This window comes from Chiloscyllium punctatum, chromosome 6, assembly GCF_047496795.1.
Source record: "Chiloscyllium punctatum isolate Juve2018m chromosome 6, sChiPun1.3, whole genome shotgun sequence".
Classification (NCBI taxonomy): domain Eukaryota; kingdom Metazoa; phylum Chordata; class Chondrichthyes; order Orectolobiformes; family Hemiscylliidae; genus Chiloscyllium; species Chiloscyllium punctatum.
In genome coordinates, this window is record NC_092744.1 from 50,460,835 (window position 1) to 50,475,829 (window position 14,995).

Here is a 14,995-nt window from a genome sequence, read left to right on the forward strand (position 1 = left end):
GCAGAAAATCAGGAATCTCTGACATTTTGTTGATTATTCCTCACAAGAAAAGGGGACAGTCCTACACATAGCCATGTGTTATTTTAGTATAATTTATTGATGAAACATTTTTGTTATTGCACTTGGGTTTCTTTAAATGCTGTGACAATGAATCGAGCGTTAAGAGGAGATGGGGCAAATATAGGCAACTGGGACTAGTTTGAGAAATTTGGTCAGCATGGACGAGTTAGATTAAGAGGGTTTGTTTCCATCCTATACAACGATGACTCGATGAGTAGGAGTCTAAATACTTGGAATAAATAGCAATTCTTGCTCCCTTTCTAGTCACCAAAACCAATGACAAAAGAAAATGCGACAAATAATAACTGCACTTTGCATACCACAAGCAAAACCGATGCATCAAATTATTTAAATTTATAAAATTTCAAAAAAGCTTTTTCAACATGGAAATCTCTCAAGGTGCAGAATAGCAAGGAGAAATAAAATACATTTAAATGTTTAATCCAATTAATGTCTGTACTAACCATCAGTCTCCTTAATATCCAATACTCTCTTTATTTGGGAAAGAGGCATTAGCATAATGTGTTTCAGGGAGGCAGGAGGGCGTGTTTGACCATGAGGACTCTTGAAAGAACTAATCACTTTATGGCGCTTCCTTGCAATCTGTAACAGAATTTTGCCAACATCAAGTGCATAAGACAAAGGAAGCAATTTTTTTTTCATGCAAGATTATGGCTGCAAAAGATAATTAGTATTTTGAAAGATAAACATTGCAATGTTCACGTTTATACAATTAAAATCTTCACCATTAGTGAAACAAAGACAGTTCATTATTTCATATGATTTGAAGGTTCAATACATAAAAATTTATAATTAAAAAACTTTGGTAGATTTTCTGCTCATTTATGCTAGCATTAATCAGCCAAACCATTAAAAAAAGCCACAATTTCAAACAAGTGGAGTAATGACCAAAATCACCAGCATTCATCTTTCTGCAACCTCATGTTGATTCAAGATTCAATTCACAAACTGACACTGCCCAATGGCAAAATCCTGCCAATTGTTCTTAGAAGTGTTTTTCAGAGAGCACCCATTTTCTAGGTGCACAAGTATTAGCTGAAAGAGTTTAATTTTTGACGACAGAAAAGTAATTCAATAAGAAATCAATGTGTACACCAAAGGACCACAAGAGGATAAGCTCAGCAAACACAGACCACCTCATTGGTGGAGAATCTTTGAGAGACAAAAACTGAGGAGTGAACTTAGTTAGCAAAATTCATATATTACATAACCTTGACTTTGGACCAAGGGAACAATTTCAATGTTGTAGATTCAAAACATGGAAGCATTGTAAACTATGAAAAGGACATTGCAAAACAAACAAAACAGGACAACAAGTTGCTGGCATAGGTAGATAAAAGTTCAAAGCGGAGAAGTATAAGTGAATGCATTTCGGTAGAAAGACATTGGACAGACACTATAAAATAGGGGTACTATTCTAAAGGTGTGCAGCAGCAAAGAGTTGGTGTATCTGTGCATGATAGGTGGCAAGTGTTAATAATTCAAACGTATCCAAGGTCTTCTGAGAAGGGACATAAAGGACAAGAACAGAAAGCTCATGTCAAATCTGTGTGAGACAGGAGGCAAAATTCAGCTCAAGTTTTGTATACAGTTCTGGGTGCCATACTTCAGAAAGAACGTAAATGCTTTGCAAAGGAATGGGGAAGATGTTTTCAAGAATAACTCCAGGAACAAGAAACTTCAGTTTGAAAATATAATGAGGAAGTTGGGACTATTTCCCTTGGAAAGGCAGTGGCAAAGGAAATTTATTCCAACTTTTCATAATGATGAGGTCTGGATAGTGATGATCTTTACAGGTGGGAATAGTTTAAGAACAAGAGGACACAGATTAAAGTGATCTGCAAAGTAGTAAATGCGATGCTAGAAAAGCATTTTTCATACAGCAAGTCAGGTCTGCAGTGCATTGTCTGGAAACAGACTCAATCACGCATTCAGTAAAGCATCAAATGATTATTTGAGCAGAATTAATATGCAGAGTTCAAAGGAAAGGACAGGAGAATGACATTAAATCATGATGCTTATTCAGCGACCTAATGGTGAATGGGCTTCTTCTGCATCATAACAATTGCGATTGAAGCAGTTTCTACCAATTTTAACATCAAATCACTCTCCGATAGAGGTATAGCTATCATTATCAGAAAGGCTCAATTCTAGTCAGTAAACCCATCTTCAGCTATATTCTTTAACTGTATTATGTAATAAGAAGGAAGAAAACTATTACATTTTATTACACTGACTGCAATGATTCTTGAAGACTTTGAATTTGAGATCACACACATTAAATCCTAGCAGAAATTTAATGCATGCACCTGCAGGCACAATTTCCCAAATACACCCTAACTGTCAATGGTAGATTTTGGAATTCAAATCATGGAAATTAACTGAACCAAAATGTCAAAATGATTAACATTTTCAGACACTTGGGGATAAGGAGGACTGTAGATGCTGGAAGTCAGAGTCGATAAAATGTGAAGATGGAAAGGCACAGATCAGGCAGCATAGGAGGAGTGGGAAGGTCAACATTTCAGGTGGCGTCCTGATGAAGGGACCTTTCACATCAGGACCCCACCCGAAACATTGACTTTCATGCTCCTCTGATGCTGCCTGAACTGCTGTGCCTTTCCAGCTCCACATTTTATCAACAACATTTTCAGACAGTTAGCTAATATTTAATTTCTGACCATCTTGAGGGCCTGCAGCAACTGCAGTCTAATATTTTATGAAAGTAGTTCTGAAGAGAAGGCAGACAACGTCTTTATGAGATGGTGGCTTCCATTCTACATGACCTTCCACTGGTGGATATCAAATACAAGATTGGTTTCAAGTAAAAAACAATTGGGAATTTTGTCATGTTGGGCAATCTGCTGAATCTTTAAAAATAACATACTCTAGAAGAAAGCTATGATTGCCTCAGCAGAGTCTTAATCTGCACATAACATGAAATTCAAGGTACATAAAATTTTGAGTTTTAAAGTTCGCTAGTGACCTTTCAAGATGTGTACACCCTTTCGGATGTACAGAGATTTATTTTACAAAATGACATACATAAACCCAGTTTGCATTTGATTATTGCACTAGAATTCAACTGAGTCAGTTACACCCCTTCCTCAGAATGAAAGAAATGAGTATTCCTACCTCCAGGCAGTCATTGAATAAGAACAGAGTCACCTGTTCACCTCGGTCACACCAGTCATCATCTAGCACAATGGTCTCAACTCGCTGGACAAGACTGCGATGAGATGACAACAAGTTGGCCTATATAAAAGGCAGATATTTAATATCACAATAGAATTATTTTCTTTAAAAACATTCATTAAAAATAATTTTCACCCTTTTAAGGCATAAAGCATCAAGTGACCATTTTGCACACAAGCACCAGTTGACAAATTAGAGTAAAAAGGCACAAACTTAAGTCACTTTTGCAAACTGGGGCTTCAGGTATTGGCAGTTGTGAACTGGATTACTAAATTTGTGAAATGTGTCAGTGACACATTACAGTTCATCCATCTAACCTCACCAACGGACAAATTGTAGCTACAAAATCAAAAACTTTGCCCATAATAACTGGATCTATGCAGCTAGACCTAGCCACTGTATGAGCTTCCTCTGAGTCAACCAGCAGGTTTCAGAAGGAAAATTGCAGGAAATTATAAAATTAGAGGCATGATCAATAATATCCCAAATCTGATTAAAACAAAAAACATACATTTGTAGCTATATTAAAACAGATTATGTACTTACAGGACAACCATCTACTTCATAAACAACATCAAAGATTTGTCGTTGACCTTCAGTTTTCCTTTTATCTTCATTGATATGCCTAAAAAGTAATGAGAAAAACTTTACATAATAAAAAAAGACAAGTCAGGAAGTTCATCTTTATTTTATTTTATGTTCAAGTAAAGAAGTGAAAATTCTTGGTGCATTTACACTCAGCTTTCAGAACACTGATCAAAACAATTAGGAATTTTCATATGTTGCATGCAGTGATCCGAGTTTTGGATTCTTGGATAATTGGGGCTCTTTCTGGGGTAGGTGGGACCTCTACAAGCAGGATGGCCTTCATCTGAACCAGAGGGGTATCAATATCCTGGAGGTGGGGGGAGGACGAATTCACTAAGGCTATTGGGGTGGGTTTAAACTAATCCAGCAAGGGGATGGGAACCAAAATTGTAGTTCAAGTATAGAAAAAAGGTTGAGAGTAGGGAGGTCCAAAATCAAGTTTCAGGGAGACAAGATGGCACCAGCAAGCAAGAAGTTGGGTTTGAAGTGTGTCTGCTTCAAAGCCAGGAGCATCCGGAATAAGGTGGGTGAACTTGCAGCATGGGTTGGTACCTGGAACTTCGATGTTGTGGCCATTTCAAAGACATGGATAGAGCAGGGACAGGAATGGTTGTTGCAGGTTCCAGGATTTAGATGTTTTAGTAAGAACAGAGAAGATGGTAAAAGAGGGGGTGGTGTGGCATTGTTGGTCAAGGACAGTATTACAGTTGCAGAAGGGATGTTTGGGGACTCGTCAACTGAGGTAGTATGGGCTGAGGTTAGAAACAGGAAAGGAGGGGTCACCCTGCTTGGAGTTTTCTATAGGCCTCTGAATAGTTCCAGAGATGTAGAGGAAAGGATAGCAAAGATGATTCTCAATAGGAGTGAGAGAGACAGGGTAGTTGTCATGGAGGACTTCAACTTTCCAAATATTGACTGGGAACATTATAGTACGAGCACGATAGATGGGTCAGTTTTTGTCCAGTATGTGCAGGAGGGCTTCCTAACACAGTATGTACACAGGCCAACAAGGGGCGAAGCCACATGAGATTTGGTACTGGGTAATGAGCCCGGCCAGGTGTTAGACTTGGAAGTAGGTGAGCACTTTGGTGACCGCAATCACAATTCTGTTATGTTTACTTTAGTGATAGAAAGGGATAGGTGTATACCACTGGGCAAGAGTTACAGCTGGGGGAAAGGCAATTATGATGCAATTAGGCAAGATTTAGGAAGCATAGAACGGGGTAGGAAACTGCAGGAGATGGGCACATTAAAAATGTGGGGTTTATTCAAGGAAAAGCTCCTGTGTGTCCTCGATAAGTATGTACCGGTCAGGCAAGGAGGAAGCTGTAGAGTACAGGAACCGGAATCTCTGGTCAAGAGAAAGAAGAAGGCTTATAGTTAGGAAGAGATATAAAGGCTCAGTTAGGGTGCTAGAGGGTTACAAGGTAGCCAGGAAAGACCTAAAAAGAGAGAGCTCAGAACAGCCAGGAGGAGACACGAGAAGTTGTTGGCGGATAGGATCAGGGTAAACCCTAAAGCTTTCTATAGGTATTTAAGGAATAAAAGAATGACAAGAGTAAGATTAGGGCCAATCAAAGATAGTAGTGGGAAGTTGTGTGTGGAGTCAGAGGAGATAGGGGAAGCACTTAATGAATATTTTTCGACAGTATTCACTCTAGAAAATTACAATGTTGTCGAGGAGAATACAGAGATACAGGCTACTAGACTAGGTGTGATTGAGGTTCACAAGGAAGAGGTATTAGAAATCCTGCAGAGTGTGAAAATAGATACGTTCTCCTGGGCCAGATGGGATTTATCCTAGGATCCTCTGGGAAGCCAGGGAGGAGATTGCCGAGCCTTTGGCATTGATCTTTAAATAGTCATTGTCTACAGGAATAGTGCCAGAAGACTGGAGGATAGCAAATATGGTTCCCCTGTTCAAGAAGGGGAGTAGAGATAATCCTGGTAATTATAGACCAGTGAGCCTCACTTCAGTTGTTGGTAAAGTGTTCGAAAAGGTTATAAGAGATAGGATTTATAATCATCTAGAAAAGAATAATTTGATTAGGGATAGTCAGCACCGTTTTGTGAAGGGTAGGTCGTGCCTCACAAACCTTATTGAGTTCTTTGAGAAGGTGACCAAACAGGTAGATGAGAGTAAACCCGTTGATGTGGTGTATATGGATTTCAGCAAGGTGTTCGATAAGGTGCCCTACAGTAGGCTATTGTACAAAATGCAGAGGAATGGGATTGTGGGAGATATAGCAGTTTGGATCAGTAATTGGCTTGCTGAAAAAAGACAGAGGATGATGGTTGATGGGAAATGTTCATCCTGGAGTCCAGTTACCAGTGGTGTACCGCAAGGACCGGTGTTGGGTCCACTGTTGTTCGTCATTTTTATAGACGACCTGGATGAGGGCGGAGAAGGGTGGGTTAGTGAATTTGCAGACGACACTAAGGTCGGTGGAGTTGTGGATAGTGACCAAGGATGTAGTAGGTTACAGAGAGACATAGATAAGCTGCAGACCTGGGCTGAGGGATGGCAAGTGGAGTTTAATGAGGACAAGTGAGGTGACTCACTTTGGTCGGAGTAACCGGAATGAAAAGAACTGGGCTAATGGTAAGATTCTTGGTAGTGTAGCAGAGAGAGATCGCAGTGTCCAGGTACACAGATCCTTGAAAGTTGCCACCCAGGTTGACAGGATTGTTAAGAAGGCATACAGTGTTTTAGCTTTTATTAACTGAGGGATCGAGTTCCGGAACCATGAGGTTATGCTGCAGCTGTACAAAACTTTAGTGCGGCCGCACTTGGAGTACTGTGTACAGTTCTGGTCACCGCATTATAAGGATGTGGAAGCTTTGGAAAGGGTGCAGAGGAGATTTACTAGTATGTTGCCTGGTATGGAGGAAAAGTCTTACAAGGAAAGGCTAAGGGACTTGCGGCTATTTTCATTAGAGAGATGATGATTGAGAGGTGACTTAATAGAGACATAAGATAATCAGAGGGTTAGATAGGGTGGACAGGGAGAGCCTTTTTCCAAGATTGGTGACAGTGAGCACGAAGTGACATAGCTTTAAATTGAGGGGTGATAGATATAGGACAGACATCAGAGGTAGGTTTCTTTACTCAGAGTAGTATGGGTATGGAATGCTTTACCTGCAACAGTAGTAGATTCACCAACTTTAAAGTATATTTAAGTCATCATTGGACGAGCATATGGATGTACATTGAATAGTGTAGGTTAGATGGGCTTCAGGTTGGTATGACAGGTCAGTGCATCATCGAGGGCTGAAGGGCCTGTACTGCGCTGTAATGTTCTATTATTCCCTAGCATCTTCTAATTGTCAAATTACTATGTTTTAAAAATCATGAGGGGTTGACAAGGCAGACAGGGAAAAGAAAAACTGTTCCCACTCAAAAGAATTGAGAATGACAGGATACAGCTATGCAGAAAAAAGTGCAATGTGTGGAACAAAAAAAAAGCTTCTCACAAACCAAGTGGCTCAAAATGGAATGCCTGCATGTGTCGTGCAGGCAGGCTCAATCAAGATAGTCAAGCAAGCATTAGATAATTATCTGAAGAGAGAATGTGCAGGGATATAGGAAAAAGGCAGAAAATTGGCACAATGCAAAGATGATAGGCCAAATTTGATTAAATATTATTTTTAACTTCCTAGTTTGAGTCAGCCCATCAAACTCCAAAATATTCGCCAATTTTCAGTTAAAGGGAGCACTCCAATAATGCCCATTAGCCCATACAGCATACTTTCAGTATGCTCTCCACTATGTTGTGAATACATATTAACACAGTTATGAACTAATTCTTTCTTCAAAATTATCAAATATTCTAAAGAGGCAGCACACTTATCTGAAGCACCCACATTTTAAATGCTTGTATTGCTTTGCTTTTTTTTGGAATAAAATTAAGGCCACATCTGTCTGTTTGTGTTTGTGTTAATAATGATTTGGACGGGCCGTTGTTAGACTGGGGTGTACAACGTTAAACAAAAATCACAGCACCAGATTATAGTCCCGCAAGTTTATTTGGAAGCACACCGAAAGGTAGTGCTTCCAAGTAAACCTGTTGGACTATAATCTGGCACTGTGTGACTTTTAACTTAGTGTTGATAACAATTATTCATCTCACTTCTAATTACTGTGTTGGCACAATTTGATGGCTGTATTTGCTGACATTAGAAAAAAAGTGATTTTTTTTTTAAAAACTCCAGAAAGATCTTTGAACAATTTGAGAATTTTTCAAAAGGAGTAGAGACTATGTATTACAAATGGTTTTAGCCAATTTCCTGATTTTGTTTTTGTCCAAAAACATTTCCCTATAGCCATTGAACAGCTATTTTAAAAATAAATTTAAAAATTCAAAACCACATGGCTGACAAATTTAACTTTTACTGTTTGGATTAGGAGGAAGCAAACTAAAGCCCAGAGAATGAAGGTCCCCATGAACGAAAAGCAAAAGGAGAAAGATAGTTTAAGTATTTAAAAAAAAAAGAAGGATATTTGAGGGATTAAAAAAGTAACGATTGCAAGAGTGCAAAAAAAATCTTCAATTAATATCTAGCAACATTAAAAGACTGAACCTTAAAGTCCAATTCGGTCCAACTTACATTCATATTTCGCCCTTAAGTCATGGAAGATCTGTAGGAAGTAATGCTTGTCAGATGTACCACCCCATATAAAACATTTCACCATTTGAATAACAGTATGAAAATTAAGGATACTGCCTTGGTCAATTAATTATCAATGCATCATTGTATACAAAAAAGGAACCTACGTCATTACTTCTTTTAGCAATTCAATCGCATTTTCCAAACTGATTTTGTCAGGATTAGCATCATCTGTATGTTTGCGAAGGTCTAAACAAAAAGATAAATTTGAGTTAAACCCCAGGCAATTAAAGTTTCATTCAAGTCATGCAAAGCTAAAATAGAAGTCATGTCTCAGGCAAGCCTTGAAGTGAGTTACATTAAATCGGCTCTCATTCAGTCAGGACTTCGAGTTTAACAGCATTTAAAAGAAATCAGTGTGGCAAAGGCACGGATTGCTCTCTGGGGAGGGTATCAATACTAAGACTGGCTCAAAAGCACCACTAGAACTTGGCTTGCTCGGTCAGCGAACAATATCGCTGCTCGGCTGGGTCTGCAACAAAAAACGAGGGAACCAAAAAAAAAAAAGGAAAAAAAACCTTTGACTTAATTCTCTACAATTTACCTTCAGCAAGTGCAACTGTCCACAACAGTGGGGAAGTGAAGTGATGTAATAGCAATATCAGTGACCCAGAACCACACACGAATGTTCCGAGAACATGGATCCAAAGCCCACAAAAGCAAATGGTGACATTTGAGCTAAAGGAACTGTGAAACAACCATGCAGCACGCAACTGATGTTAAAAAACTCTCTGGTTCACTAATGCCTTTCAGGCAAGGAAATCTGCCACCTTTGCCTGGTCTGGTCTAATTAAGATGCGAGCTTCAAACATTAGCTTTTAAATTTCTTACTAGACTAAATTCAGTTATATACTTATTATTGTAGGGGTACTGCCCCTACCTCTGAGCCAGGAGGCCAGAGTTCAAGTTCCACTTGCTCTAGAAGGTTTCATTTTACAGCTCTAAACAGATGGATTAAACTAACTACACTACATAATTATTTCTCAGAGCAGATGTACAAAATCTGAAAGCAGAAATGTAATTTTTGGTGAAATTGCCTGTGGATTTTGATGCAGGTACTGGTAAGATAGTTCAGATTGTCCAGGCCCATTTGCGCATTCTGTAAATGTTCTATAGTAACATTTCCAAGATTCAATACCATTCAACAGCAAGGCCACACTTGGCAACCTCTGTACAGGTCGTATAAGCAGTTCAGCCAGGCTCTGGCGACCACATTCAGGTTTAGCTTGATTAATCTGTAGTGATAATGAGGGGAATAAAAAAAAACTTCATCATAAAAATTTGTCAGAAAATGATAAACTAATCAGTCAAATAACTTTGAAATGCTAAAATGAGTCTCATTTAAAACTTCAGCATCAAGAAATTGTAAATTGGAGTGACAAGCTCTTTTTAGGCTCTGTGCATAGTTGTCAAGCAAAGGTAAATAATTTTCTACATAACAGGAGGCAAACATTTTGCAGATGAAGGAAAATTGTTAGCTGAAACCTTCCATCCCAGTCACATTGCCCCTCAACCATTTTAAAAAAAAGGTATGCCCAATGAAACTTTAACTTCTTAAACAAACAAAACAGTGTGGATTTTGGAAACCGAAAATTAAAACAGAAAATGCTGAAGAATCTCAGCAGCTGTGAAAAGAAAGGGAGTTAATGTTGAGTCTCATGTGACCCTACTTTCAGATGGAGTTAAAACATTACTTTGGAAGCAAGTTTCAGTATGAATTAGGTAATATGAATTAGTCAACTGAATTCACTGTCAATGATTTCAGGTAAATGGAAGGCCATGTGCACCTTTCAGAGAAAAGGATTAGAAACTCAGGTACAAATGTGTCAAATAAAGCCCATACCTTTAAGAAGGCATGAAATCTTGGTTTCTGCCTTTCACACTTCGCAATAGTATCTTTGCTCATTTCAAAGAAGTTCACAAATGGCGGATAGGTCTTCACCAAATCCTTTGACTGAAACAAAAATGCCAGTTTCAATATGTATCCATTGCATCAAATGTAAAACAATTTAGCTGTTATTTAATTTGATGACTAGAAAGTGTTCTTCAGAGCACACAAGGACTTTGGTCTTTGCAATGAAAAGGACCATTTTAAAATCTTCTGTTTAAATACCTCAGGATTCCTGATGTTACACAGCTTGAAATTTCTGCACCAACGAAGAATCCTTCAGTGCTTAAGTATGTTTGTCACAACAGTTTTTAAACCCAAATACAGGTCCAAGAGAAAGCAACTTGTCCATGCTGCCCAGTTTTCACAATTTAAACTAATCCCATTTGCCTGTATTTGTCTCATATCCCCCCATAACTATTCCATCCATGTACCTGTCTAAATGTTTCTTAAATGTCAAAACTGCATTTGCTTCCACCAATGCTTCTGGCAGCCTGTTCCAGACATTCACCAATGTCGGTGTGAAAAACTTACCCCTCTCTACCTTTGTATCTGTCCACTCACCTTAAACCTATTCCTCTAGCTTTAGACTCCCCTACCACGCAGAAAAACTATCAACCTTATCCATGCCCCTCATGATTGTATATACCCCTATAAGGTCAACCCCCAGTCTTCTACAATCCAGTGAAAAAGTCCCAGCCTATCCAACCTCTTGTGATAACAAACCTTCCAGTCCAGGTAACATCCCAGAAAATGTAATTCAGGATGTCAAAAACATTTACTTAAAATAAGAAAAATAACTTAGACTGAGGGGGGTCATTAGCAAGGCTGGTATTTATTGCTTATGTCCAATTGCTCATGTCCAATTGCTCAGGAAAGCAATGGTAAGCAATCTTCACAAACCAATGCAGTTCACGTAGTATACACTTCAAGAATGCTTAGAGTTGGAAATTCTAGGATTTTGACCCAGCAATGAAGAAATGGTGAGATATTTCTAAGGATGCTGTGTAAATTAGAAGTTAACTTGCAGGTGGCAGTGTTGCTGACATCTTACGGTATCTGTAACCTGTGCCAGTATGTGGTTCAGAGTAAAAGATTGTTTGAGGTGGGTCACTGCCACCAATCCTCTTTATGACCAAACTGATTACCAGCAGTAAAGGATACACCACTGTCATCTTTACAGAAGAAAGCATGGGTCTTAGTTAATTAATGAGATGATTTGTTTCATCATAGCAAGAAATACAAATTCATTACAAACCAATAATAATTATTAGACTTTTGGGAGTAAGATAGAACCTATCTGTAGAAGATCTCACTATTTCACCCCACAGTTGGGGCCATCAGAAGAGGTGGAGCTCAAATGTAATAAGAACATTAACTCTTTCAGAACCATTATCTGATACCACAGTAGAGGTCATGGATTTGAAATGTGCTGAAGAATCACTGACAAGTTACTACAGCCCATTGTGTAGATACTACACACATTGTTGAACTCCGATATGGTGAATGGGTTGACAACCAAATAGTCTGTCTGGCCTGGATGGTATTCAGTTTCCTTAATAATGTTGGAACTGAATTATCAAGGCAAGGAGATATTTTAATGTTCCTGGTTGTGCCTTGTAGATGGAGAACAAGCTCAAGAGTTGGAGGAGTCACTCCTAGCAAAATACACAATTTGTGGGAATGGTTAGGTAAACTCTATACACATTACAAGTCAACTCTGCCTTTTCACAGGCTCTATATTTTTAGTCATTCTGGGCACCCATTCAAAGTGGTTGGACATGCATAGACTTCATTTGTCAAACATGGGGATGACGATTGAAAAGTTGAGAACAGGTTTTGTAATACATGGAATCCAGAGGTATTGGTCACAAACAACAGACTAATCATTTATCAAGAAATTTGAGTATTTCCTAAAGTAAAATGGCATTTGACAAGCCATACAACTCCATACCATCCATTGTCCAATGGTGGCAGATAGAGCAGTCCAAACTTTGAAAACAGGCTTAAAGAAAACAGCCTACAACTTAACTCAATACCAAACTGTCCTGGTTCCGGTTTGATTATAGGACCACCCCACATGCAACTCTTGTTAATTAATGGGGCTAGTCCACTACATGTCACTGGTGGTCAAGGAAATTTGATTGTGGGAGATTCAATGATTTAAACAATTACAAATCATGGGGAAAAAGGGTTTACTTAGAGACTGCTTAGCACTTGTGCAGCATGAATGCTATTTGCCATTTAGTCTAAGCCTGAATTTTATCGAAGTCCTATAGCTTGCACAACAGTTGCTTGATTATCTGAACTATGAATATTACAGCAGTCAAAATGAGAGTCAGTGAACAGATTACTGGTGAGCTTAACTGAACGTATTACATTCTATTGTAATAACATGAAATTTGACCAAACTGGATTTGTGAGATCCTATCGTCAATTGACAACCGGAGGCCAGTCAGAAGAAACATTAATCTTTCCCATCCCTTAGACTAATATCACTGGGTGAAATGCAGCATTACTTGCTGAAATTCAATTTCACAGAATGAAGAACTCAATTAGAAATTTGCAGCCAATGCAAATCCAACTATTATTTTACCTACTAGGCTGGGAGGGGGTGAATTTTTTCTTAAAATTTTTTCTTAAAAATACTCACATATTTTTGAATAATGCCACCTATACTGTGGTTTTCTGACCAATTCAAAATAAGTTCCTCAAGATCAGTCTATGGAAAGAAACAAAACAAAATGCCATTCAGATGTGCTGTAAAATGTTGTATTGATTACCTCAGACCAAAGTAAGCATATATTCCAAGACAAACATTGAAAAGTCATCAAGATTCCAAATGGAGAGAAAATGGTCAGATATAGGAATCATGATCATGGTTATGTCAAAGAATTTAATAAAACCCTTGACAAAGTCCTTTAGAAGAAAACTCTACAGAAAATGCAATCGTAATCATGTGACACAAGTAGATTCAATTAAAAGAAAAAGGATGTACTGCATTACTGCAGACAGTAGGCATGGTTCTGTGAACTGTGTTACAACATGGTGATGAACCCTTGTTAATTAAACTAAACACCCAAAAAAGATCACCTTGCCTCGTAATGTGTTAAAATATATGAGTGACAGAACTCCCAAATTCCACTATTTAAAGTAAATAATATCAGTTTATTCTTTAACCCTAAACATGAACTCTATAACAATACACTGTTTCAATAAAACATTTACGAAAATGTTTTAATTTCAAAACCATACAGCAGCTATCATCGGTGTCTTTATTCTTTCATCTGAAGATCTCCCTAGATCATAGTCTTTCTTTTACTGTGAATATGTTTCATCTGAAAAGGTACCTCTGATGGAGTGTGTTTCAATGGCAGTTGCTCTGATTTTCAAAATGCCTGCCTTTTTTACATCCCCAAAATCAGACTGTCTCAACGGTTTGATGTTAGCAAAACAATAAATTCAAACTCAGTTGGGCTTTAGTATTTTGAAGCATAGTATAAAATTGATTGGTTAAATTCGAATTGTCGTCAAAACAGCATGCAACTCAAGTATCTGTTTCATAGCCAAATATTACATACTTTCAATTTTCCAGTACACCCAGACTGGTCTTGTAAGCACTCAGTGCAGAACAGTATTCACTTATTCTTAAAGTTGAAGGCATGCACTGTACCTTTATAACAAGTGAGTGACAGGGAGGGAGGCAAGGAAGGTGGGAGGGTGGGCAGGAGGGAATCCAGGCACTTTGTTGACAGCCTTGGGGTGGGTGGGGGTAGTAGAGCGGGTGTGGGTGGGAAGGAGGCATGTTTTATGGGGACGGGGAGGGGGAGCCAGCAAGCATGGTTTTGTGGAGGATGGTGAGCAAGTGAAGGAATGTGATTTTTGGAGCAAGGAAGGAATGTAGTGTGGTGTTTCAGAGGGAAGAAGGGAGGGAGAGTTCTTTTTTTAAGGGAAGGAGAGAGGGAATATAGTTTTTGTAGGGAACAAGGAAGGTAGTGCATGCTTTACAGAATGACGGAGCTGGGGAAGAGGAACTGTGCAGACTAGATAGCAGTTGTTCATTTTCAGAATACCTCAGGCAACTAGCAGAAACAGCAATTCTGCAGATGACAGATTCCATGAAGATGCACAAGTTTTGTACAATTACAAATGGATCTACAACAAGTCAGCCTCTATCATGACAGATGCCCAAGCAGATAAATTAAGCAAAACAACATAATTTTATTAAAAGCAAATTACTGCGGATGCTGGAATCTGAAACCAAAAGAGAAAATGCTGGAAAATCTCAGCAGGTCTGGCAGCATCTGTAAGGAGTTGAGAGCAACGAATGCAATAGACCAAATTGAAAGAGGTACAAGTGAAATGCTGCTTAATCTGAAATGAATGTTTGGGGCCTAGGATGGTCAGCATGGAAGAGGTAAAGGGGCAGGTGTTGCACCTTCTACGATTGCATGGGAAGGTGCTGTATGTGTGATGGGAGAAGTGTTAGGTGTGATGGAGGAGGAGTGGACTAGGTTGACCCGGAGGGAGGGAATGATCTCTGCGGAATGCAGACAGGAGGAAGGGAAGAGAAGA

At 38.8% G+C, this 14,995-nt stretch overlaps 1 protein-coding gene across 3 annotated transcripts in view; it reads right to left on the reverse strand.

Annotated features, from left to right (window-relative positions):
• The window catches only part of ect2 (epithelial cell transforming 2), a 76,790-nt gene that overhangs the window by 18,059 nt on the left and 43,736 nt on the right, over positions 1-14,995 (reverse strand). For all 3 annotated transcript variants that reach the window (XR_011960907.1, XM_072572607.1, XM_072572605.1), the window contains 7 exons: positions 13,074-13,142; positions 10,376-10,486; positions 9,671-9,767; positions 8,640-8,721; positions 3,823-3,901; positions 3,217-3,336; positions 525-663 (listed from right to left, as the gene is read on the reverse strand). Coding sequence is in view for 2 of the 3 variants with exons in the window: in XM_072572607.1 (XP_072428708.1) it covers positions 525-663; positions 3,217-3,336; positions 3,823-3,901; positions 8,640-8,721; positions 9,671-9,767; positions 10,376-10,486; positions 13,074-13,142 (697 nt within the window). In the remaining variant the exon portion in view is untranslated. The remainder of the gene's footprint in view (positions 1-524; positions 664-3,216; positions 3,337-3,822; positions 3,902-8,639; positions 8,722-9,670; positions 9,768-10,375; positions 10,487-13,073; positions 13,143-14,995) is intronic.